Genomic DNA, 23,052 nt, shown 5'->3' with positions numbered 1-23,052 from the left:
GGGTAAATAAGCCTGTTCAAATACACATCACTCAGGGTCCAGGACAACACCCCCACCTCACCTAAGCGCCCCCTGCTCCTACCACCCAGTTCTGCATTACACCACCCCGCCCTGTTCTCCAAAACCGGCCTCACCATATCTAAAAGCTGTAATTAATTAGAAGGGGGTCACTAAGTTAAAGTTGTTTGTTTCATTTTTTTCTTCAACAAAATCAATGTTGCTTGAAGCAAGCAAATGTAATTATAAAGCCAGCCACTATAAAGTTGCGACACAGGTTTTACTAAAACACTTCTACACAAATCATACACCAACATCATTTTACATGTTCCATAGATTTAATGGCAGATTTATTCAATCGGTTACTCTGAATATATATATAGCGCCTCCGGATTTTCTATTCTACCATTCCTTCCTGTTTCTTTGGTCCAACATTTAAGTTCTTTCGTAGTTGTCCCCATAACATCTGTGGAACTCCCCCCAGTTTTTAGTCGGACATGGCATTCTGTATCATTTCCAGTTCAAATGTGCCATTCTAAATTGGTGCGTATATTGGGAACATGGCACTGAGCTAAACTGCACACACACCGAACGTTGCTTTCAAAAGGACAAATCCAATCTAGTAATTTTCCGTCAAATGTCACCCGACCCCCATTCCCTTCTTACCTTTCCCCACCCCTCCGCCTCCCTCTTTTGTCCTCCGCTCCTCTGCATGTCTGCCTGCCCACCTGTATTTGCACAGTGACTGGGATGTCTATGGCTCTTACAGGATAGTGAGATAAGCCACGAGCAAATAACAAAAAAGAGATACCCTCCCCATTGTGCCCAGCTTCTTTCATCCCATTACAATTTACCCCTCCATCCATCCCTCCCTCTCTCCCACCCTCCCTCCATCCTCCCATCACTGCAGATGCAGATTACACACCTGACCCCCCTAAAACCACTCACTCAGCTTCTTACCAAGTGATAGCAGACTTCTTTTAGGTGACCTGAATTTTTGAGTTAGAGTATTCAAACATATACCTAATTTTAAGGTACTCTATATGTAGTGTTCATTATGGTCAGTCATGAAAAACAATCATGGATTATAAAATAATATATTAATAACATACATAATACTTTTTAGTAGGGAATTAACAGTACTTTATAGAAAATGAAAACATAGCTTTTTTAAACACATTTTGTTTATTTTTCACAGGGGAGCATTGATATTATATTTACAAATATACATATACATACACTGCGAATAATAAATAATATCAATCTCAATATGGTGTATGGTCAGGAGACGAATTATAGATTGGGAAATTATTTCAGGTTCAGTGTTAAGTCATATTTCTTCCCTTCTTGCCAGGAGGTCTTTTATGGTGCTGGTGGCTTGTCTTTTCTCCCTCAGTCATAGAATTCATCAAAGTCCTCCAGGACATCTTTCACAGGCATGATCAGGTCAGTTTTGCCTGGGTTGTTGTCTTCCAAGTCACTGTCTGAGTCTTTCCACAAGGCTGCGGAACACACACAGCAAGTAACACATAGGCCTACATCCCACCAGAATTCACTGAAATATACATTAGTTGGCAATGGATTAGGGGGACGTGGTTAGAAAAAAGAACTCAGAACGGGACAATGGTTCATATCCTAGCAGTAATTTTGGGGTGAGAGTGTAAAATGGGTATAAAAGTTCAACAATTCTAGTTTGCAATCTGGATTTCACATTACTCTGTGCTGGACATTTTTTCCGATCACTATAATTTCTTTAATTTAGAGATAGAACTTACCTTTACTCGTAGATTTCACTGTTATTTTTAGTCCCTTCACCCTACAAGAATATAAGTATTTTAATAAACTAAAACACATTCATATCAGGTCATAAAATATGGGTAAACAATTGAGAACAGATACTATGTATACTGGTGTTCCCTTTAGATGTGAGTTATGGATCTGTTAATTATCCAACAGTATTTCTACTAGGGGAACATTTGGATATTATTTATACTCAGTGCTTGTCTCCTGGAGAATGCTTAACACCCTACCTCTGTGGGGAGGTGAACTTTTCCTTGGGCTCCCTATCCAGGGGAGGGGTAGGGTCTGGACTCTCCTTTCCCTTAACAACAAAAACCCTAAAATGACAGTATTCTGCACGTGAGAGCCCTGTAAACTCTAACAGGTCAGCCACAGAAAATTTCAACTTCGAGAAACTTTTCACTCATTTCTTTCAGTCAAGTTTAGATTATGTACTGCAGAGGACAACATTTTTTTTAAAATACAGGTTATCACCCAAGTTGACTAGCACAATTTTATGTTTCAGGGTCTATTTCACATGGAATTCATGCAGATATGTTAAATAAAAGCTCTTCAACCAATAATTGAGTGTTAACTGCCCTGAAGGAATCCTCCATTTCATGACCATAACAACAGGGGAGGTCTAAACACAAGGGTAGGCTCTCCACACTCACTGATGGTTTGATGAGTCTCTCCTGGGAGCTAGAAGACCTTCTATATCTTCCCCATCCTCATCATCTTCATAATCATCATTTAATTTCTTGTCACCATCAGATTCATTTTCATGAGTCTCATCTTCAGCAATCTGTTCCACATCTTCATCTTCCTCCTCAATATCCTCAATGTTCCCACCAGCTCTGGTTTTATAGCTTGTTCCAGTAGCTGTTTTTCTGGTCATGTTGTTCCTGTTATATACAAAGTATGACACTGAAATTCTTCAGCTTATTATTTATGTTAGAGTTAATAGCATTATTTAGAACTACTAAATTTATTCTTACTACAAATGCCAAATTTATAAAAATATAATTACAGACCCTTTATCCTGGGTGACTTCCAAATAATAACAAATTAGTTACCACAGCTAGACACTGATCAATAAGCAAGGCAGGTAGAGAATTTCAAACTAATATGTACTAACCTCTTTTATAGTAAATTAAATTGATATTCTATATTTTTTAACTTTTTAAATATTTTTATTTATAACGGGGCAGCATTACATCTGCTGTTCACGTTAAATTATCTTCAATATAACAAAGAGAGAAGTTTATATTAATGATAACAGCAGAGAGTCACATTAAATGATTCAGGCTCTATTAAAGAGATGGAAGATATATTTTTAAATTAAGACCAATCAATATACATTAGATCTATATCAGACTGAAAATAATGGCGTGGCATCCACAAAGGCAGAGATTACCAACATCTGATGTAACCAAACACAGGATCAGCTGCAAATGTGTGATCATTGCTTTGACTGACATGTTTTTCAATGACAGAGACCAGTTAAAACTGGTTCAAGATGATAACCAGATAACCAGATAACCAGATACAGGCACATTCTCGGCCCCTGCTATGTGTAGCTTACTGCCCATTACTGTAATAAATGCAATATCATAAAACATAGAGAATGAATTACTGTAAAGTAACACATTCACAAACCAATTTATAATTAGTTATAGCAAATTCATAATAGTCTGTAAATTTGAAATGTGTTTTTGAGGGGCAGCATACTGCAAAGGCACTGTTCTAGTGCATGAGTGGGCCCCAGGGTTTGGTATCAAATCCAGGCTGCTCCAGTACAGACTGTGGCTGGGATCATGGGAGAGTTTGAGTTGGCTGGGATGTCAGTGTCATAATACATAACACATAATACACCAGCAAACCCCACTTGCATCTGTTGAGTCTTAAATGAAGTGTGTTTAGAAATGGTGCCAGACATCACATGCTTAGGAGAGCACACGCTTATCTGTGCTCTCCTGAATCAGCAATCATGGGTGCAGCGTAAGCAAGCTTGGGCATTCCAAATTAGGGTTATAAAGGGGAAAACATTTTTAAATAATAATAATAATAATGATTTTTTTTTTTTTTTTTGCATAGGCATGTATACATACACCCATGTCAGACAATTTTCTGTGATTCCAGCAGATTAATGCGTACCTTTTGTCCAGCTGTGAAGTGATGATTTCATCTTCAGAGTCTGTTGTTCCCTGGCTTTCCTCTTCCTCGTTGTCTGCTGCTGCTGCTTCTGCTTCTCCAGTTCCCTCCTCTCCTTCATCATCTTCATCATCCTCTTCATCCTCTTCAACTAAATCATTTCCTTTCTCTTCCCCTTCATCAGTTTCTCCCTCCTCCAAACTGCTAGAGCTGTCCCCTTCATCTTCCCCATTTTCCTCCTGGCCAAAGCCTTCATGTTCACCTTCTTCTTCTTCTTCCTCCTCCTCCTCTTCCTCCACCTCCTGTCCCAGAGAACTACCATTCTCCTCAACCCTCTCCTCCACCTCTACCTCCCCCTCTGTGTCCTCCTCTTCTTCACTGAACCCATTGCTTTCAGAGCATGGATCCTCCTCCTCAACCTCCTTGACTGATAACTTCAGCTTCTTTCCCACCTTCACCTCCTCCTCAGCATGCTCCAGGAGTCCTCCCATTCTCTCGGCCTCTACAACCTCTGAACATGATGATGCTTCTCCCTCAACTGTACCCTCATCCCCACTCTCCTCTTCTCCTTTATGAACATCCTGTTCCACATTACCCTTCTCAGTCATTTCCTGTTCCCTTCCTTCTATCTCCTTTTCTGCTACTGTCTTTTCCACCACCTCTTCATCTCCATCTATCTCATCTTCTTCATCTGTTATTGCTCCATCTCTCTGGCTGCTGTCCTCAGTCTCCTGCTCAGTCTCAGTGGCCTGGTTGACCCCTCCCTCTGCCTTGGCTCCTGCACTTCCTGAGGCCTCCTCCTGAGTATGACTCTCCTCCTCTCCAGTAGATGGTGATGTGGCTAAAGGCATACCACTCCTCTGGCTCCTAGCTTCAAAGGTTGCTCTTGAATCTGTAGCCCTTACTACACCTCTTCCTGTGAGTGAGCTCACACTGGACCCAGCTGAAGACCTAAATCAACAGTGAGGCATTGCAGCTGGTCAACAAGAATGTAAGTTCAAGTAGTCCAACTCAAGACAATTCATGCCCCGGCACAGCAGACCAAAAAGCTCTCATTGGTTACAATTATGTTTATCTTTACTCCACTGAGTGGGTACACTGCATAGAGTTGGCAAAGTTCATCTCAGTTGTGGCCATATTTGGGGTTCACCAAAATCAATCCAGGAGAACCACATTTATTCAGATTTTAGAGATATTTGTCAAGCAATAGTTGGATTAGTAACACTCCAGTTAAGTAATGAAGACCATATTTAAAACAAAACAAGATACCCTGTGGCTGTCCATGACTGAGCTGAGCCACTGCTGGTCTAAAGCTTCCTTCCTTATAATGAGCAAAACCAGTAAAATAAATTTGGTGGGCTTTGCTGCAAGTTATGGGCAATACTCACCTCTGTGAAGCTGCTTCCTCTCTGTTCATTCCACTTTGTCGCATTCTTCCTTTTTTCTCCCTCCTCCTCAACACCTGAGCAGTGCCCACTTTTGCAGCCTCACTGCTGATGGAGCCGTCCTCACTGCTGTCACCCTGTGTGCTGGACAGACGGACTACACAGGCACACAGACAAATGCAGGTGTTCTTAATATAGGCTAATCAGTGTAGTGTAGAACTACAACAACTATGTAATACTCTGCAATATTTGGCAACATGAAGTCAGTTAAAATCATTGCAGCTCCAGAGGCTAGCTGAGGAGTGGCTGCTCACCTGGTTTGATGTCCAGCTCATAGGACTGATTGCTGGTCCTCATCTGTCTTTTGCATCCCTGCTCACCCTGGCTGCTGTCCTTGGTGGACTCCTGCCCCTCACTTCTCACCCTCTCTCTTCTTGTAGAGTCTTCCCTGTCATCAGGCCCATGGGGAACTGCCATGCCCCAATCTCTGCAAACCACAATGGGGTACCCAGGCCAAGGAACCTGGGAGTATGGAGAGTGAAACCTGGGAACGTTGCACAGGCCTGGCCAGCCAGGTGGGTACCCCATGATGAGTTCTCTATGGGGCTGCTCCTGGGGGAGGAGCCAGGAGGCATCAACGGGTTGGCTGACCAGGGGGTTTAGGGGGTGCTGAAAAGGATACCCAGCTCTGACGAGGTCCTGGAACCCTCTTAGATCAGAATGGGGATGGATATTCTGATCATTACTGGCTTGAGAAACACCTGTTCTGGAATGTCCTCCTGTCATCCAGGAGGACTGAACCGAGACGTTCCATTGGGTGTACGGGTCATTCTCAGCAGAGTTTTCTTTTACCACCTTGCTCTTTTCCTGAGACGAGTGAAGGTGAGCTGGAGGATACATAAAATCACAAATATTACGAGGGAATGGAAGGGACATGGTTCATGCCATTCATGCCTGGCTGATAGATGCTTGTGATTTCCCCACTTACTCTCTCCATTTTTTGGCGTGATTAACCTATGAGGTAGGATAGGTGAATTGGGGAGGAGGGAGGGGCCTGGGGATGACAGGGGAGCATTAACTCCTTTGGTGGTCCTGCTGTGAGCTTCCCCTTTTCCCTTTTCCTTCACCGCCCTCAGGGCTTCCTTCAACTGCAGCGCCACCTGCTGGTGAAAGATGAGGTTCAATACTGAACAGTTCTGCAACTAGACTGTGGGCCTTTTTGATGAAGTAAGAATAACAACAAGAGTTCATAAGGAAGTGCAGCATTCACAGCATTTCTCAGAGACTGCGAGGAAGCAATGGCTCTACCTGCTGGTGAATGCTTGTCCTCACCTAATGTCCATTATGTCCTGCTCATCACACAATTATCCTTTCACTTCTTTGTATTATGTCAGTTTAATTGTGTTAGTCCTAACCCTAACCTTAACCCATAGCCACATTGGATTTACCAATGACCAATGATAACAGTAAAGTAAAACTCTGCCAAGACAGCCTCCCTGGATTCCCTTGACTCTGTATTGTTTTAGTGAAACCTAGTAGTATTAATTGATTTTGTGGATGAATGTACGCTGTGTGTGTGAGAAGTGAGTACAATTCGCACCTCGTTCTGCTCAGCTGCAATCCTCTTCTCTTCAAACCTCTGCTGCCATTGAGGGAATCGCTGTTCCAGCTGTCTCTCATACTCCATCTGTAAGAGGAGAGGAAGGAGGTGACAGGAGGGTGAGGCTGGGCCTGTTGCAAAAATGTTAGCAACTGACACAACTGGAAGTACAATGATCAGAATGTATAGCAACCTTATTATTAGTTTACATCCATAACACGGGGATGATCTAATTAAATTGGTGGTTCAGCCATTTCAGTCAATTCACAGTCAGTGGTAGTTTGCTTGTGGTCATAGCCTGAATTTTAATATGGCCTCAGGCTGAAATAATATTCTGTTGCAGGTGAAACCGCTGTGCACTTTGACAGCACTTCTCAGCAAGCATCGAGTCCAGTCAAACAGGAAATGCTGAGAATGGAATCCCCCGGGCCCAGACCCGCTTCCCCTCACTCGGATGGTTGCCATGGCGGCGGTGCGGGCGGCCAGGTCCCTGAGCGTGTCCTGGGCCTTCTGGAAGTCCTGCAGCAGCCGTCGGTTGCGCGCCCAGGCCCTGCGCTCCCGTTCCATTACCTCCTGCCACCGCGACTGCAGCTGCACAGCTCTGCTCCTGCGGACAAAGGAGACGGAAAAATACTCATTCAACCCCACGTCTAGTACACATACACACACATACACACACACTGAAAATTCACAACAGTGCATGAAAACACCACCAAAGATTTAGTGAGGATTAAAATAATCTATTCAGAACAGGACGTTTGATAAACAGACACAAAAAAGTGCACTAGAATTCAAAGCCAATATTATGGTTTTAGTTTGCATTAAAAGGATTTACCTGAACCATAACAGATTTATCTGAAACACCGTCATCACTATTGTATAATATCTGTGTCGGTCACCGTGAAAAGTAGCCTAGGTTACATGCAATGGTCGTGCACTCGTGATCTTTGATTCGTGAACGAATTTTCCAAAAGTGCTACACATAACGTCTTATATGTCAAAAACGAAAATAAATAAACATGGTTGTGTTGGATAAGCAAACAAGAACATTTTAAGCTTTTCACAGAGCGACAATACAAATTGTTAAAAGCTTTGACAGTGTAGACAGCTGATCCAATGCTGCCATCTATTGAAAAGTAAAGAAAATATCTTGGAATAAACTTCAGTCTTTGAAAGAGCGATTCCTACATTATTTTAATTGAAGGTTTAATGCTGTGTGAGGTGTGAATAAATTGATGTTTTATGCTTTGATGGTGTCCATTGTTGAAAATTCAAGTAAGTAGTTCTGATTAAGCACCTTGCTCAATGGCACAACGGCTTAAAAGGTTATAAGGCCGGTTCTCTCTCAGTTATGCCACACTACTGTTTAAGTTTTCATTCATTTTAGCAACCACTGACGTCATGGCCCACCTGAATCAGGAATTTTGGATTACCACGGATGTTACACAAACAGACACGTTTGCACAAAATGTTTGCAGTATTACCACTATAGGGTGCCTGGAGATGGTAACCATTGAATTGTCACTGATGTTCCTGTTTTTCCTTTAATCTCACACCAATAGCCTACATTATACTTAGGCTAATTTATAAAACTAAATGCTAATATAATGGCTTGGATGATTGCTTGACTGGGACTGTGATGTTTGCTGTTAATCCCACAGTGTAGAAACCTGTAGGCTAATGCCAGAGATTCTTGTTGCATTTATTACACAATAAATATAGCCTGCTTATGACTCATCCACAACAGACAAAAGGGAGTTCCCAAACAACAAGGCAAGCACACTGCCGGTTAAAGCCATTTTCGGTAACATTGTCCGGTAACAGTGGATTGTCCGACACATTTTCCTGTTTTGCCATGGTAACAGCTATTTAAACAGTTGCAGACAGACGAGAAAAAATACAAATGACGGACACAATGCATGTTGTAGGTTAGGTGATGACCCTTGATTTACCCGTGCTGCAGACCCACCTCCGCGTTTTTGCGGGCGCACAGACGTCCTCCGTTTCCCCTGGATGTCGTCCAACAGACCAGAACGCCATTCTGTCGATTTCCCCAACATCGCTTTAGCATTATATAGGCCTACCTGGATTAGAACGGATTAAAGCGGGGATTACATTCAGAGAAGGGATAGGAAACGAACAGTCTCTTGTGGGAATAAAACACAGAAGTGTATCCTTACATACTATTACAGATAAATTTGGGATACGAGATTAGATCTCATCTTAGATAATTTCAATATTTTAAATTTTTAGTCTACTTAGTATTGATGTTTTATTGTAACAGCAAAATAATTCAGTGTTTTTAATGACAACTGTCTTTATGAACCTGTAATAATGCTGAAAGGTCAATAAATAAATAAATAAATATTATCAATTTAAAGTAATTACGAACAGTGTCAATTTCGATAAAACGATACATGGTCTCAAATTACCCACATTGGAAGTTTTGGCTCTGTAGACCTAACACTGTCGATTACATTGCCGTGCAGAGACCTTTTGAGGGCAGGTGCTTAAAGTCAGAAAAGGGCACACCAACCTAGTCATTGCAGAGAATATATTTATGACATCAAAAATTAATGACAGCAACAATTAGCTATTTTTTTTTTTTTTTTTAATCAAAGGGAGACATCGAGTAGGCTATTTGGGGCAAAGTGAATAGCTCCATTTGTATTTCGCAGTAAAACGTTCAGGTTCAGGTAGGCTACATGGGCGGGTTTATTATTAATTTAGGTTAACTAATTTAATTAATGGTTTTTTCCAACTGGAAGCTGAAAGTGATGCAGTTTTTCGGTAATATAGTTACACATTGACATGTCTGTTTTACCAATAGCCTAACTCATGATTGATGAGGACGCCTGTGAGATCGCGTGCCTCGGAACCCGTGAGGTTAGTAGCTCTGTGTGGGGAAGTATCCATTTCACTGCAACACCGATTCACAAACCACTGGCAGGCGGGGAGCAAAGTAGTTTGTTGATGAATGTTCTCGCATTTAAAAACCAACTTTTGTCATTTGTGTCATATCGTAGAATAGATTCAATTAGTTTACAAGCAAACAGTTGTAGTCAGTATTGTTTTCAGTCAGTTAACGTTAGCTAGTAAGCCCGGCAAATGATTATCCTGAGCAGTACAGTCTGGCAATTGCTACCTTCCAGCTAGGTGCTGCGAATTGGCTTTCTCTTTATTAGCTATTCCTAAATTAATTTAATCGTATTTAGCACACATTGGGGAGAAGAATGTCGACATTTCGTAGCCGAGTATGGAGCCGCTTGGACAAGGCGTGTCGTTTACTGCCTATCGTAGTAAACACTGTGCTGGTATTGTCCATCACTGCAGAAGTTAGTTATCTTGTATTAGTAGAGGCTCCACGGGAACCGGAGCAGCAGAAAAGCGAGTGGTCGGCGGTCTGGAAATCGGTGCATCTTTTATGTCAGTACTATATGTTGGGCAACATCACGTGGAACGCCTCGCTGTTTCTCAAAACCAGCCCGAGCATTCGCGGTGTATTCCTCGGCGGTGAAGGCGTCGGTCAGGGATGGAGGTATATTTATAAGTTACCTAATTTAAGTTTTAAATACGATGTCATTCATGTGTTTATTAGAATCTTGAATAATTGGAACTAATTTCGTTTTGTTCGGTTCCATTTAATCACGTGATAGCATTACAACTTTCAACGGCGCACCTCGACCAAAAATGTTCTCCATCCTAGTTACCTGTAGGGGCGCTGTTCTGTGGTTGTCTGTAAAATGGGTTGTAGGTTATTAATCGCTTCTCCGTGACACCACTTGCTGTCATAATCTGTGCCATATAGGCTAGTTTATTGGGTTTTAGGCTGTGAGGTTTGCAAGTCTTACCTGGTAGCCCATTCACTGTGACTTGATGAAAATGTTATATCAGCCACGCCCAGCCCCGACCCCTGTATGATTTGTATCATGGATGCCTCAATAAAGATATTTCAGCTACTGGCCACAAAATACAGCATACAGACCCTACATTCTGTGGTCAGTGTAAAAGAGGGGTGAAAAGGAGTAACATTGGCACCTCAAATGCATACATAATGCTTTACTTCAAAGTGGAATACTTCTATATTTATTTAGGAAGGATGCCCTCTGAATGTATCAATGTCTGGCTAGTACATAAAATATCTTTGTTGAACACTCCTAGAAGCTGATCATATCAAGGGAAAGCACTTCATGGACAAGCAACGATTATCTGCTAGCTTGTGTTCCACCCCACCCTGCAATTAATAAAAGTGATCAGTATAGTATAATGGGTAAGGAGCTTGTTCGATTCCTGGGTGGGACACTGCCATTGTACCCTTGAGCAAGGTACCTAACCTGCATTGCTTCAGTATATATATATATCCAGCTGTATAAATGGATGGGACAATGTTGTGTAAGTCACTCTGGATAAGAGCGTCTGCTAAATGCCTGTAATGTAACGTAATGATCACGACATTAGTTAGTGATTAGCGTTTTGCAGGGGTTCACCGCTGCAGCCGGCTCATTCGCGTGCGCTCGCTCTCTCCCGCCAGGTACTGCTACACCTGCGAGACGCACACCCCGCCGCGCTGCTCGCACTGCTACGACTGCAACGTGTGCGTGCTGCGCCGCGACCACCACTGCGTCTTCTTCGGCCAGTGCGTGGGCTTCCGCAACTACCGCTACTTCCTGAGCTGCCTGCTGTTCATGTGGGCCGGCCTGCTGTACGCCGTGGTGATGAACGCCGAGGTCTTCATCGTCATCCTGAAGGAGGGCGTCACCCTGCACAGCGTCATGCTCCTCATCGTGCCCTGGATCATGCTCGTCTCCGGTGAGTGGCTTCCGGGGGGTGGGCGGAGCCGGTGAAACGCCATTTTACGTTCACTTTACATGGTTCAGTTCAGCTTCAATGTGTTCAGAGTCTCTTTTACAAATATGCTGTACAGGAACATAAGATATCAGAAAAATGGCAGGAAAAAGTTAGGAAAGGCTGGCCTCGAACCACCAAAAAACCCTGAAGGGAAAAAACATCAAGTGGGATGATGCAACGGTAAAATACTGTGTTTTTTAGTGTGAAACTACTAAAAAAAAAAAGACCTTGGTGCAAAGAAATCAAGTGTAGGAACTAGGAACCCAGCATAATGGACGATCTGTCCTCTACCGGCCTGCCTGATGTCAGCACTTGCTTCAAGGCTAAATGGTAATAGGGTGGTAATGGGGAGGCTACTTACCAATCGCAGTAGGCAATTATCTATCATTGATTTTTATTTTATTTTCATGTGTAAACCATTCATCATGTGAACAGAAAAGCAAAGCTCCCTGCGGTGTTTGGTTTGTTTGCAGTTCATTAAATGCGATGCTTTTCCTTGGCTTTGCACTATAACTCATTTAAATGGCATGTTTTTGTGGTTCGTGCAGAGAAAAAAAAAAAACACAGGGGTTTGGATTGTAGACATAAACCAATGGCATTACTGGGGAGAGTTCCTGTTAATGAAGGAACGACATTAACTGATGACTAGCCAGCAGCCGTTGTTAATTCTTGCGGTCCACAAAGAATGGGTTGAAAAGGAATTTGCTGATGAGACAGCCATGGAAAGTCATCATGCAGTGGTGTGGACTTATTGGGGCATTGATGGAACCATCAGCATGTTGTCATTGTCTCACAACCCGGTTTTAGTACTCTAAACTGTTCAGAAGGAGTTGTACTTCTCTAACTTTCATCTGCAATTCTGGGCGGCTTCAGTTTGCCACACCTAATAAGGCGGTAAAATGATTCACTGGGCCGCCAAACTGAACTTCCTCCTAGAACGAAGAGGAAGTTGGAGGAAAGGGCACTTGGCAGAGTGGGATTATAGGGGTGTGTGTCACAAGAAGCAAAGCAGAAATGCTGCTACGCCAGTTCAGCACTCTTACGCATCTGAATTTCCATTGCCTTTTTGGGGAAAGGAAGCGCCTTAGTTACACGGTGCGTCTTCATTGCTTTTCTTTCTGGAAAATATCAGCGGTTTCCAGTGTTCTTGTCAGAACCCCGGACCGATTCTAGCACCAGATACCCTTTTCGCCGTCATTCATAAAAAGTCACAAAGTCAAGTTACTATCATGGAATCTGACTCTCTTTCTTCTCCCTTTGTTTCTCCCGCTTTCCCGTTCTTCGCTTTTTCTCCTTTTACCGCCCTTTCTCACCCGTGGCTCCCCTCCTCTTCCGCTCTCAGGTCAGGTGACCGCTCGGGCCTTCGCCTTCGCCTTCATCGCGGACACGTGCGTGATCGGCTTCCTGCTGGTCGCCTCCTTCCTCTTTTTCCACGTGGGCCTGATGCTCCGGGGCCAGACCACCCGGGAGTGGTACTCCAATCGCCGGCCCTACAGCCTCGGCCTGCTGGGAAACGTTCGGGAATGCCTCGGCCAGCGCTGGTACCTGTGCTGGCTCAGCCCCCTCATCCCCTCCCCGCTTCCTGGGGACGGCATCCACTTCCAGGTCACTGGGCCCCTGGAGCCTGCTGGCAGCACTGCCTCATTGTAACCCAAGGGATTAGACCCACCATTACCCACTGGTGACGCATATAACAGTCTAAGGGAGAATAATTCCCTTTATCTTTGTCCTCTCCTGTGGGGGCTGATCTTTATACTCAGATAAAGGAACTGTGTGATTTTTTTTTTTTTTTTTTTTTTTTTTTTTTTTTTTTTTTTTTTTAATTTAGGAATGTAAAATTTTCCTTCAGGCTCACCTTGACTTCATAGTGTTGGAATTTAGATGGACTCAGATGCATTCTGCAGTGATTTTCTCCAGAGCAAAGGACAGCCTTGGCATTGTTCACATCGTAATGTCGTTCTGTGTAAAATTGCAGAGCTCTGTCTGACTGAAAGTTCACTCTTTGCACTTGAGTACAGTTTGTCTACATGTTGGTATTTGCACCTCAAGTTTCTCGGTTCACGTTCTAGCACTCTGACATATTGCCACTGTTTTCTGATTGAAGGGGCACAGGGAAGACGAAAATCGAGTGTGAATGACAGATAATTTACCTCAGTGTTTCAACAGTCACTTGCGTGTGCACTGAACAGAGTTTGTTGATCACTGTACAGGAAATGTTATTCAGCTTATTTTGTCTTGTGCCTGTAATTAATTGCACTGATCTGACATTAATTTTATGGCCTTTAAAAAAAAAAAAAAGAAAAGATATCACTGTCTGAAATGGATGCACATTAGTGGTTTTACAGTCCAACAGTGCCCTCTATCTTTTGTGCAGTAAATAACCATAAGAATACATTGCATTCGTTATAAAGCTGCCGCTTCTGTCTTGAACAGAGGTGTGCTTCGAGGGCCATATCGTTTCTGGTTTCTATGCCAACTTCTGGCCTTACTTGGCCCTAACATTTACGGCATCTGATATTTTAGCCACATTTCTTGATAATTGCCTGAATGACAGCCAAATATTGTTCTAGTGTCCATATATCAATTTTTTTACGGTGATCTAACTTGTGAACGAGTGAACCAGTGTTGGTGCATACAGCCAGTTAGCTCATTTAGCCAGGTAAATGATGGAAACAAAAACGTGCACACCAGCCTTCCAGGACTGGAATTGCCCGCCCCTTATGTAGAACACCTTATACAAAAGAAGCATGTAAGTGGCTTCATTGAGAATAATGAATATCTCACTTTTTCCCATCACAACTACCTCAGTGTCACCGAGTGCATTAGTGCATTACACATTGGAGGACTATAAAATACTGTATTCTGCATTGCACTGCAGTTTTTTCATTAGTTTCACTTTATTATGGGCATACTGAGGTCCTTTCTCCTCAGAATAGTCATTATTATGTCTCTTTATATGTGGGTTTTGATGTAGGACCAGCAGTTGAAGAGTGAATATGAATATATAACTGGAGTTGCTTTTTTTAGACAGCTGTTCAGTGGACCGGTTATAGAGTTTGTCTCTCTGGGCATCTCTTTGCCATTGAAGCTCTCCCTGTACATGACGCCATGTTTAGTGCTAAATGTTGGCCATTGAAGATACATGGTATTTATTATGCTCAGTGGTACATGGGACTGCCTTCTCCTCCTTTCCCCTGGGCAGGTGTTGTGGTTTGACGGGTTGAGCAGCCGTGTCAGTGCGGCGTGTTGAAGCCTCCTTATTGCAGGTAGCTCTTGTGTTGCTTTAAACAGAATTTCCCAGAGCATCCCTGCGCCAGAAAAGTGCCCACGGTGTGAAATGTCAGTGCATGTGGCATGACAATAACATAACATGTTAGTATTTGAATGTTTTCGCGACATTGATGTTTGCCAACAGCGCATGAGATTCTTGTATTGAAATATATGGTCAGATATTTTGTTCGAGACTCTCTTCTGTGTAATTCCAGTGTTCCAGTAGGCTATAGTGTTCAGGGTCCTGGTCATAAGCCAAGGTTAGTGTTCAGGGTCCTGGTCTCAAACCAGGGTTGATGTTCCAGGGTCTAAAGGTACAGAAATATGGTACTTCAGGCTGCTGCGTCAGAGATACCGGACTACGCCCCCTTGAATTAAGACCAGAATGTTAAACCGACGTGTGGTCCGGCTCGAGCGGGAGTGCTCTCCTGTGTGGAGATCTGGACTAGGACAGCCATGGATTAGCATTGTTTTGTTTTGACACCTACAGTAGGTCTGTCATGGGTCTTGGAGGTTGTTTCTTGAAACAGTTGTACTTAGGGAACTGAAAAAAAATAAGTATTTGCCTGTAGCAAGCTTTAAAAGCAGCCAGCCTTTGGGCTGGATGTGTTTTCTCTCCCCAGTTTACTGTATTGATCTTATTCCTTCTGGAAACAGAGTTAGGTGTCCTTCATGGTTAAGTGATGTTATTTTCTGATGTGGCTGCTTTTCGCATAGATTCCCATGGTGGTGTGCAAACTCTCAAACCGTGCGAGATTTTGAGGCTCCAGAAACAGGATGAGCAACCTGTTTAGCTCTGTGCCATTCAGTGGGAAGCACCGTGACTATTTTACCCTTTTTTATGAAGTGGGATAATCCTTGCCTTAAAGGGAAAAAATTGTGAATTATGGTCTGGCTGTCTTTAATCAAACCTGTGCCGTCCTCTAATTTGTCTATTGTTTTGACACCTGTGTATTTTTAAAGCTGTATCATAATATATACCTTTAATTGTGTGCATATACTACACTTGGATAATATTATTTTGAAATTTTGTTTCCAAACAGCATGTAGATTAAGGCATATGTCAGATTTTAAATGTGCAAAATTTTGGTGCAAAATTCTGTCCTTGTTGTTTGGTTTTCCTGTCGGGAGATTTTAATAAAAGGTTCAGATACTTGTGCTATGATAGGTTTGTATTATCTGTGGGTACGTCCTGGGATAGAAAAGTGTGGAAGCGTCTGAAAACCTAACTATCATCATCAAAAAAAAAAAAAAAAAAATTCAAAATGAGCATTTTTCTAATGACAAAGTTTAAATTGGACAAATGTTCCTTTAACTCCAGCTTGTACTAAATTGTTATTAATGGCTGGCCATCGTAAACATTTAGTTTTAATGGATGCATAAGGACTCCTCCAGAAGTGGTGTTGATGACAGATGCTTGAATGATTGTGTTTAGTGAAAATCAAGCCAGATAAAAAGACAGAAAAATGGAAAGCAGCCAATGCTACGGATCCTTCATGTCGTTAAGTTGGAAGCTCAGCTCAGTCAACACACTCTCTGTGGAGTGTTAAGTGCCAACAAGGTCCATATTGGCAAGACAGCCAAAGGCATTCTATCAATAATATCCTGTGACATAAGAAAATACCTGGTCAAAGCATCATGCTCTATTTACCTAATGGCTTTCACTCAGCCAGTTCCGTATCACAAAGGCCAGGTCCCAAGAACACTCACTTCAGCATGCCAGCTGAGGTGGGGCCTAAACGGTTCTATGTAGTCAAGGTGACCACATAGATGCAACACTCACTTAACGGCCACACAAGCCCACCAGGCGCAAGGCATGCACAGCTGGCATTGCTTATGACGGTGACCACATGACGTCATTTCACTTTGACCTTCACTGTAGAGCCCGTTTTATCATTGCCGTTAATGATGAATGTTAATTTGCGTAATTTGCCATGTCCGTTCAATAAAATGTCATTGCACCAGTTACAAAAGACTCTGTTTTCCTAATATGTATTCAGTTCAGTTATTTGTATAGCCCTTTTTTTACAGAGATACGGTCACAACAATGCTTTACAGTGGAAATACAAAAGAAAATTGGACAAAAAAAAAATTAAAAAATTGAGGATATGCGTTCAATATGCTTACTCCGATGGCAACTGGAAGTGCCCTGGCTTTGTCTGGACCCTTAATCTGATGGCATAAAGGCTTTTTCCTGTAAAATCAGACATTTCTGATTCTCTTATGTCTTTTTCTTCAGCCAGCCAACTCTCTGGCTAATGAGGACATAAGCAGTACTCCTGCAACTCCGAGTATCATGGTCTGTCTGAATGATTAACATAATCAACGCCAAAACACAATATCCTAAATATGAGTATTCCTAATACAATTTTTTGGAAATGTACTAGACTTGCACACTGACATGACATAAGCTTAGATACCATAATTGACTCCATTGTTTTTGGACCTATGCACCTGGCTCATTTTTAGTATTGGTTTAAGGCACAAACTGTTGCAGATTTTGTAATTTATTGATATTTCAATTTTTTTTTGTTCGTTTCTTCGTTTTGTTGGCAAAGGTTTGCCGATTTCCACGTATTTTATGTGATAACTTTACGGTTTATGGTACGGTTATCAGAATTTTTTTAAGTAACGACCCAATAGCGGGCGTTCGGTGAATAATAAAGTAGACAAAGGAGCTTTACATGAGTACACAACAAAATAGAACTTTTCAGTGTCGGCATAGTCGCGAGCTTGTCTATCGTTGGTCATGTATTATGTATTCACAATCATCCACAAGAGGGCGGAATTATCAAGCTAAACTCATTTCATTGCGCAAAAGAAAAATCCTGCAAGATACTCACCTATTCAGTTACGACGGGAAAGGGAGAGCAAGAAACAAACGACGGGTTGCACCTTGTTAATCGAATTAACCGTTATATAAGACGAATAAGCTTTACTCGATGGTCTAGAAATGATGGTAGCCAGGTCTCGCTCTATTGGTCATATTAAGCAGATGAAGGCATGTAAGACTATATTTTTTCCAATATTGTAATCTGCTCTGAAAAAGCCCGCCTGCTGAATCAATGCAATTTAATAAAATCATGAAATGTGTGTGCGTCTTGTATACACCTCATTTATTGTTCCTCAACGACAGTTTAGTTCAACCGAATCCACAATTTGTTTCCACAATCTACTTATTGTTGTATTATTTGCGACAAACAAATGTTATCATTTTATGCTCTTACTTTTAGAAAACCAAACAGGACATATTCGTTTATTTATCTAAATTCTGGCAAAATTCATTTCCATCTTTATTTATGTAGGCTATTCGAGTGATTCAAATACTGAGTGCCAACGATGTAACCTCTTTCATAAACGAACGCGTTAATCTAAGAATGTTGATGGAGACACGGGCGTTTCCGATCGATTGGTCAGATTGTGACCCTTGGTCAGAACCTTACCTTAGCCAATAATTTGCCAAAGGAATTTATAATGTCGTGAGCATGTGCTTGGCTGTTTGCGGTGAGGTAATGAGCCGGCCATATGGCCATGTTTAAACAGGGGCAGCTGCTGACACGCCACCCCATTGTGTGCGTAAAAAGGACAGAAAAGAAAAAAACGATGATGAGTCGTTGAATTATTATACAGACTTATCTTACTCGGCATCACTCTCTGTGCCTCTAAGGCCAGCGGCACACGCGCCCCATTGTCTTGTTCGGTATAAGCAGGCGGGACCCCCCCTCTTCCAACGCACCCCGTCCTCTCTGATGCTGATGGACAGTTGGTTGGTCCTTTGTCTTGCAACATCCCTCCACAAACTGAGCGCCCCGTCACCCCCCTTCTCCTGTACATATGACCCCTTGGCACATTCCGCCAGGCAGTCTGTATACTTAGCGACACATAATACCAGAAGAAATAAGAAATATCATTTAGTTACAGCGTCACAAAAATAAGGGATTTAGAATGGCCAAAGACGGTTAGAAAAACGACGAACACTAGGCTACTATTGAAATATGCGCGGTCGCACGGCACTACATTTAGAACAATCCCAGGACGTCTCCCCCAAGTTTGCCCTAAAATATTAGGCATTGCAGCGGCTCGTGATTAAACAGTAATTATAAGGCATTACGGAAAACCATTTCCAAATTGAAAAGGTTTTGCATCGGCCTATGTGTCAAGGAAGAAAACTATAACAGCCATCCGATCCTCATTCAGCCCAGCTGCCATCGCATCTGCTGTGGGTCTGCGGGGTGAAAAGCTTCCCTTTCGGGCAAAGTGCGTGGAGAGAGCGGCTCTGTAGGCGAGGCCCGCCGCCGTCTTCCCCCAGGGACTTTCGTCTACGTAGCCCATTTGAGAAGGATTTCTCCCCCATCTCCTCTGACAGGGGGAGTCCCTGGAGTCCCAGCGGGCATCTGTCCCTGGTGCCTTAGCTTAGAAAGGGCAACGGTCCACTTTCATGTTCACTGAGAAATATGTTTTTATTATTAATACTTCCTCCACGATGCTATATTTCCCTGTGCTCATAACGTCATAAGTGAATCTACAGAATAAACAAAAAAGTTACTTCCTATTTGTTTACTGATAAGAACAATCTGGTTTGAAAAAAAGTATCATATAGCTAGTAAACATGTGATATAATGTGCAAAATAATCTTTTAAACAATGACTTTAATAGTTACAGACGTGAATGCAGTGCAATGACTTAACTAGTCACCGATATGAATGCCATTTCAGTAGAAACGTTTACTTTAACTCACTCCCAAACCTTACCTCAGTAGATAATAACTCAGGCCAGGCTTTTGGCATAGTAGATGAGAATGTTAAGGAGGCATTTCACCAAAAGATATAACTGGAGCAGGGATAATGGAGTTGGCATTACGGCTCCTTATTTGCTGGCAATTAAGAATAGAGAGGCGTGATAATATGACTGCTTACTTAATGGCGTCAATTTAAACATCCAGCACTTGAGTGGACCAAAGACAACGTACATATGCTGCCTTGGGGGCCCGAGGTTGGTCCCCCTCTGTGTCAAACGGCTGAGAAAAGGAGGGGAATAATAGGGCTTCAGCGGGGCGACAGTGGGAGGGCAGCTTTAGCCCCCCAGCAGAGACATCATCACGGCCACCAGCAGCAGCTCGTTGACTCTTTTGTGCGGCTGGAGGGCTGAAGGTCTCACTTTTGCCCTCTGACCTCTACACCTTTGCTGGCCACAGTCAAGGTCAGTTGGGCTCCCAGCTGGCGGTTCCAGGGTCCTGGAGAGAGACTGACCCTGACGCTACTGTGCTGGTTATGCAACCTGACAGTTAGGCCAAAGTCAAAATCACGCATAAACTTCAGAAGACATTTTGTGGAATATGTGCGCTATTGTGATATTTACTATAACTATGTATTTTTGATCAGAAAGTTATCTGTGCCCCAAACTTACTGTACACCGTCCTTTTCAGCTTGTGCAGGACATTATGTCAAATAAATTAATTTCAATGTTTCTGTATCTTTACTGTTATGATGATTTGAAATAAAACTTAATCTCAATCTTAGGGAACTGTACTGTGGCCTCCCATGGCTTCCTGTTTCACTGGAGGCAGTGGTAAACCTGTCTGGAAGAGGACGCACAGCGAGGCTATGATTTAGGAGGCAAAGAAAAAAACGAAGGGTCGCAGTTAAAAATCTCCAAAACTTGGTTGCGTAACTACTGAGGACGTAAATTCTGTGAATCTACCATCAGATGCTACCTCAGCGCCAACAGGCTTGTTCAGATTTGCTGAAAAAAAGCATTTATTGAAGGCCATAAACAGAAAATATTTTCCGTGTTTCCCCGAGACTGCGATAAGTAATGCCTGATATACTGTAATATCTGCACTTCAGCAGCACGTGGCCTATACTTAAACCAAAACGGCTCGGCGTAAAAAGCCCCATATGCCCTTATTTTAAACATGGACGTTTATATAGGCTACGCTTTTATAAATACATGAATTATGTATGTGTGAAATTAAATACGACACAACGTAGTGCTATTTACTTTATGCCTGTTTGTGGACCGTGGTGGACACACAATCGGTTCGCGTCGTAGTTTTTTCATCGAAACAAAGCATGTGTTGCAGTTTCTTGTTGTTCATCGAAACAAAGCATATGTTGCGTAATCTCTTCAACATCTTTGAACAGCCCAACGACCTACGATGAACATGAAAACGGCCACAAGTGTTGTCCGTCAAGAAACCTTTGAACGAAACACGCCATGCCCCTCATTAAATCTCATGTGGTTTGGACTGAATAATAGATATCCTTTGAGCCGAATGGCACTGGGGGTGAGGGAGGAATATTGGATGTGGTGCATGAAGACGGAGACAAAAAAAAGAAAGGAAGAGAAAGTCTTGAAGAATCTGCGGCCGTGTCCCAGCAGGTGCAAGCGGACGCATTCCTGGCTGTAAGCTGCTGACTATCAAAGGAATTCCAGCGCAAGCGAGGACAGGCTGCGACAGACCCCCAACCGCAGCATTCTCCGTACCCTCTCACCCCCCGTATCTTTCTCGACTGTCCTCACCACCCCCTGTCCCAGCGGCGTCCACCAGCCCATTCACGAAAACGGCGGGGACAATTAAGTCAGAAAAAGAGAGTGGAGGAGGGGATAGGCAGCTGGTGAGCAGAATTCAAGAGCCAGCCCACAGATTATGAAACAAACATGAAGCCAACAAAACAAACTGTATAGATTGTCCCGCTGTTCCCGAAGTGAAAGACTATCGGACCATGAAAGAGAAAAAAAAAAAAAAAAAAAAAAAAAAAAAAAAAATTAGGGTGTACAATTCACACTTATACCTAAGCAAAGTTATACCTATTGTAGCTCTCTTGCAGGAATGTTGTAAAGCACTTGTCTCTGAGTTTTGTAATGCACTTGTTGTAAGTCGCTCTGGATAAGAGCGTCTGCTAAGAACCTATAATGTAATGTAATGTAATGTAAGAGTGACTGAATGTCTCTATACGTTCTTAGTAGTCCCAGTAACATCACAAAGCTGCGAATACCAAAATTACTCTCAGTAACTCAAAACTTCTTAAATTACGATTAACGTGTAGCCAAAAACCATGGCACAGGACATGTAAACTGAACACACGTTTAGGACGGGTGGGGCCTGAAGTTTCATCTTAATACTTTTCATTTTATGTAGCCTATAGCCCAGCTATTAACTCTATGATTTTAACTTTATCATTAATACGAAGGGGTTGACAGTAACATATCACAATTCGCTAGAACTTGATAGTATTTTGTATTTTATTTATTAATTGGTTTATTTTTTGCTTGCAGGCAGGCACCTTAGAAACGCTCCGTGGCATAATTAAATAATTATAGTAACACGCTAATGTTCACACATCAAGCGGCACGTGCTTCGTGACAGGTGCGTGTCAGAGAGCGGGTCCTTGTGCCAGGTGAAAGGGTTCAGTTGTTCACTGTATAACAATAACAAACCCACTTCGCACAGTAGCCTACTACAGGACCCGTCGCACAGCAGGTGGAAATGTGCAGACGGTGGACCCTACATGAACAAAAAGCAGACGTATTGCACAGCAACGTTTGATAGATGATTTGACAGCTATCCTTCGGGCAATTCAGTTTGTGCTTGACAACTGTTATAATGTATGCTCTCTCACTACAAATAACAAACTCCTGGTTTGTGTGTGGTTATTCTGAGAACCACATAAAGTAGGCTATTTTAAATCACCCTGTTGTGGTTGCTGAGATAAAACCTGATATAGGCATAGCCTATATTTAGTAAAATTACGAATTTTAACATTAAGACTCCATGATCATTGAATGAACAGTTCTTGTTTTCCCTTGTAAAACTAACAAGTATCTTGAAAGTAATATGAAGTTTCAAATAACTGGATAAAGAGTTTCCAGCCGTAGTTATTTATTTGCTATAGGGTTCTTCCTGTTCAGTTATTTACTGACATAATTGTGTGTTACATATACCTTTAGACAATTATAACTGGGTTTAATATCTTATTTAAGTAAATACACAGTAGTAATCACACAGGTCTGGTCGCC

At 42.4% G+C, this 23,052-nt stretch overlaps 2 protein-coding genes across 6 annotated transcripts; one reads left to right on the top strand and one right to left on the bottom strand.

Annotated features, from left to right (window-relative positions):
* Positions 1–1,202: 1,202 nt before the first annotated feature.
* LOC118222289 (ABC transporter F family member 4) lies at positions 1,203–11,461 on the bottom strand. Of its 5 annotated transcripts, none has more exons than XM_035407751.1 (12): positions 11,403–11,461; positions 8,885–8,999; positions 7,366–7,522; positions 6,916–7,002; positions 6,304–6,478; positions 5,630–6,202; positions 5,319–5,472; positions 3,934–4,881; positions 2,451–2,681; positions 2,028–2,114; positions 1,773–1,813; positions 1,203–1,499 (listed from the first exon to the last, which is right to left on the bottom strand). In XM_035407751.1, the coding sequence occupies exons 2-12, from the start codon at positions 8,953–8,955 to the stop codon at positions 1,390–1,392; spliced, it is 2,634 nt and encodes an 877-aa protein (XP_035263642.1). In that variant the 5' UTR covers positions 8,956–8,999; positions 11,403–11,461; the 3' UTR covers positions 1,203–1,389. The 5 variants fall into 5 exon arrangements, with proteins under 5 accessions (XP_035263642.1, XP_035263641.1, XP_035263640.1 ...); XM_035407750.1 differs by lacking the exon at positions 11,403–11,461 and adding an exon at positions 9,348–9,611; XM_035407749.1 differs by lacking the exon at positions 11,403–11,461 and adding an exon at positions 9,352–9,611.
* On the top strand, positions 9,747–16,198 carry zdhhc24 (zinc finger DHHC-type containing 24). The gene is made up of 3 exons (XM_035407755.1): positions 9,747–10,453; positions 11,447–11,724; positions 13,106–16,198. The coding sequence occupies exons 1-3, from the start codon at positions 10,149–10,151 to the stop codon at positions 13,411–13,413; spliced, it is 891 nt and encodes a 296-aa protein (XP_035263646.1). The 5' UTR covers positions 9,747–10,148; the 3' UTR covers positions 13,414–16,198.
* The last annotated feature ends 6,854 nt before the right edge of the window (positions 16,199–23,052 follow it).

The sequence above is a fragment of the Anguilla anguilla genome, chromosome 3 (genome assembly GCF_013347855.1).
Source record: "Anguilla anguilla isolate fAngAng1 chromosome 3, fAngAng1.pri, whole genome shotgun sequence".
In the NCBI taxonomy this organism is placed as follows: Eukaryota; Metazoa; Chordata; class Actinopteri; order Anguilliformes; family Anguillidae; genus Anguilla; species Anguilla anguilla.
Note: the sequence above shows the minus strand (reverse complement) of the source record. Positions and strands in the feature narration are given on the sequence as shown.

Excerpts from the sequence above, each read along its gene's own strand:
- LOC118222289 (XM_035407751.1), bottom strand. The coding sequence starts at position 8,955 with ATGGCGTTCTGGTCTGTTGGACGACATCCAGGGGAAACGGAGGACGTC. Across the intron at positions 2,115-2,450 it reads AGAGACTCATCAAACCATCA|GGTTTTTGTTGTTAAGGGAA; the intron begins GTGAGTGTGGAG and ends CTGTCATTTTAG. Across the intron at positions 1,500-1,772 it reads AGTGAAATCTACGAGTAAAG|CCTTGTGGAAAGACTCAGAC; the intron begins GTAAGTTCTATC and ends TGTGTTCCGCAG.
- zdhhc24 (XM_035407755.1), top strand. The coding sequence starts at position 10,149 with ATGTCGACATTTCGTAGCCGAGTATGGAGCCGCTTGGACAAGGCGTGT. Across the intron at positions 10,454-11,446 it reads GGCGTCGGTCAGGGATGGAG|GTACTGCTACACCTGCGAGA; the intron begins GTATATTTATAA and ends CTCTCCCGCCAG. Across the intron at positions 11,725-13,105 it reads CTGGATCATGCTCGTCTCCG|GTCAGGTGACCGCTCGGGCC; the intron begins GTGAGTGGCTTC and ends TTCCGCTCTCAG.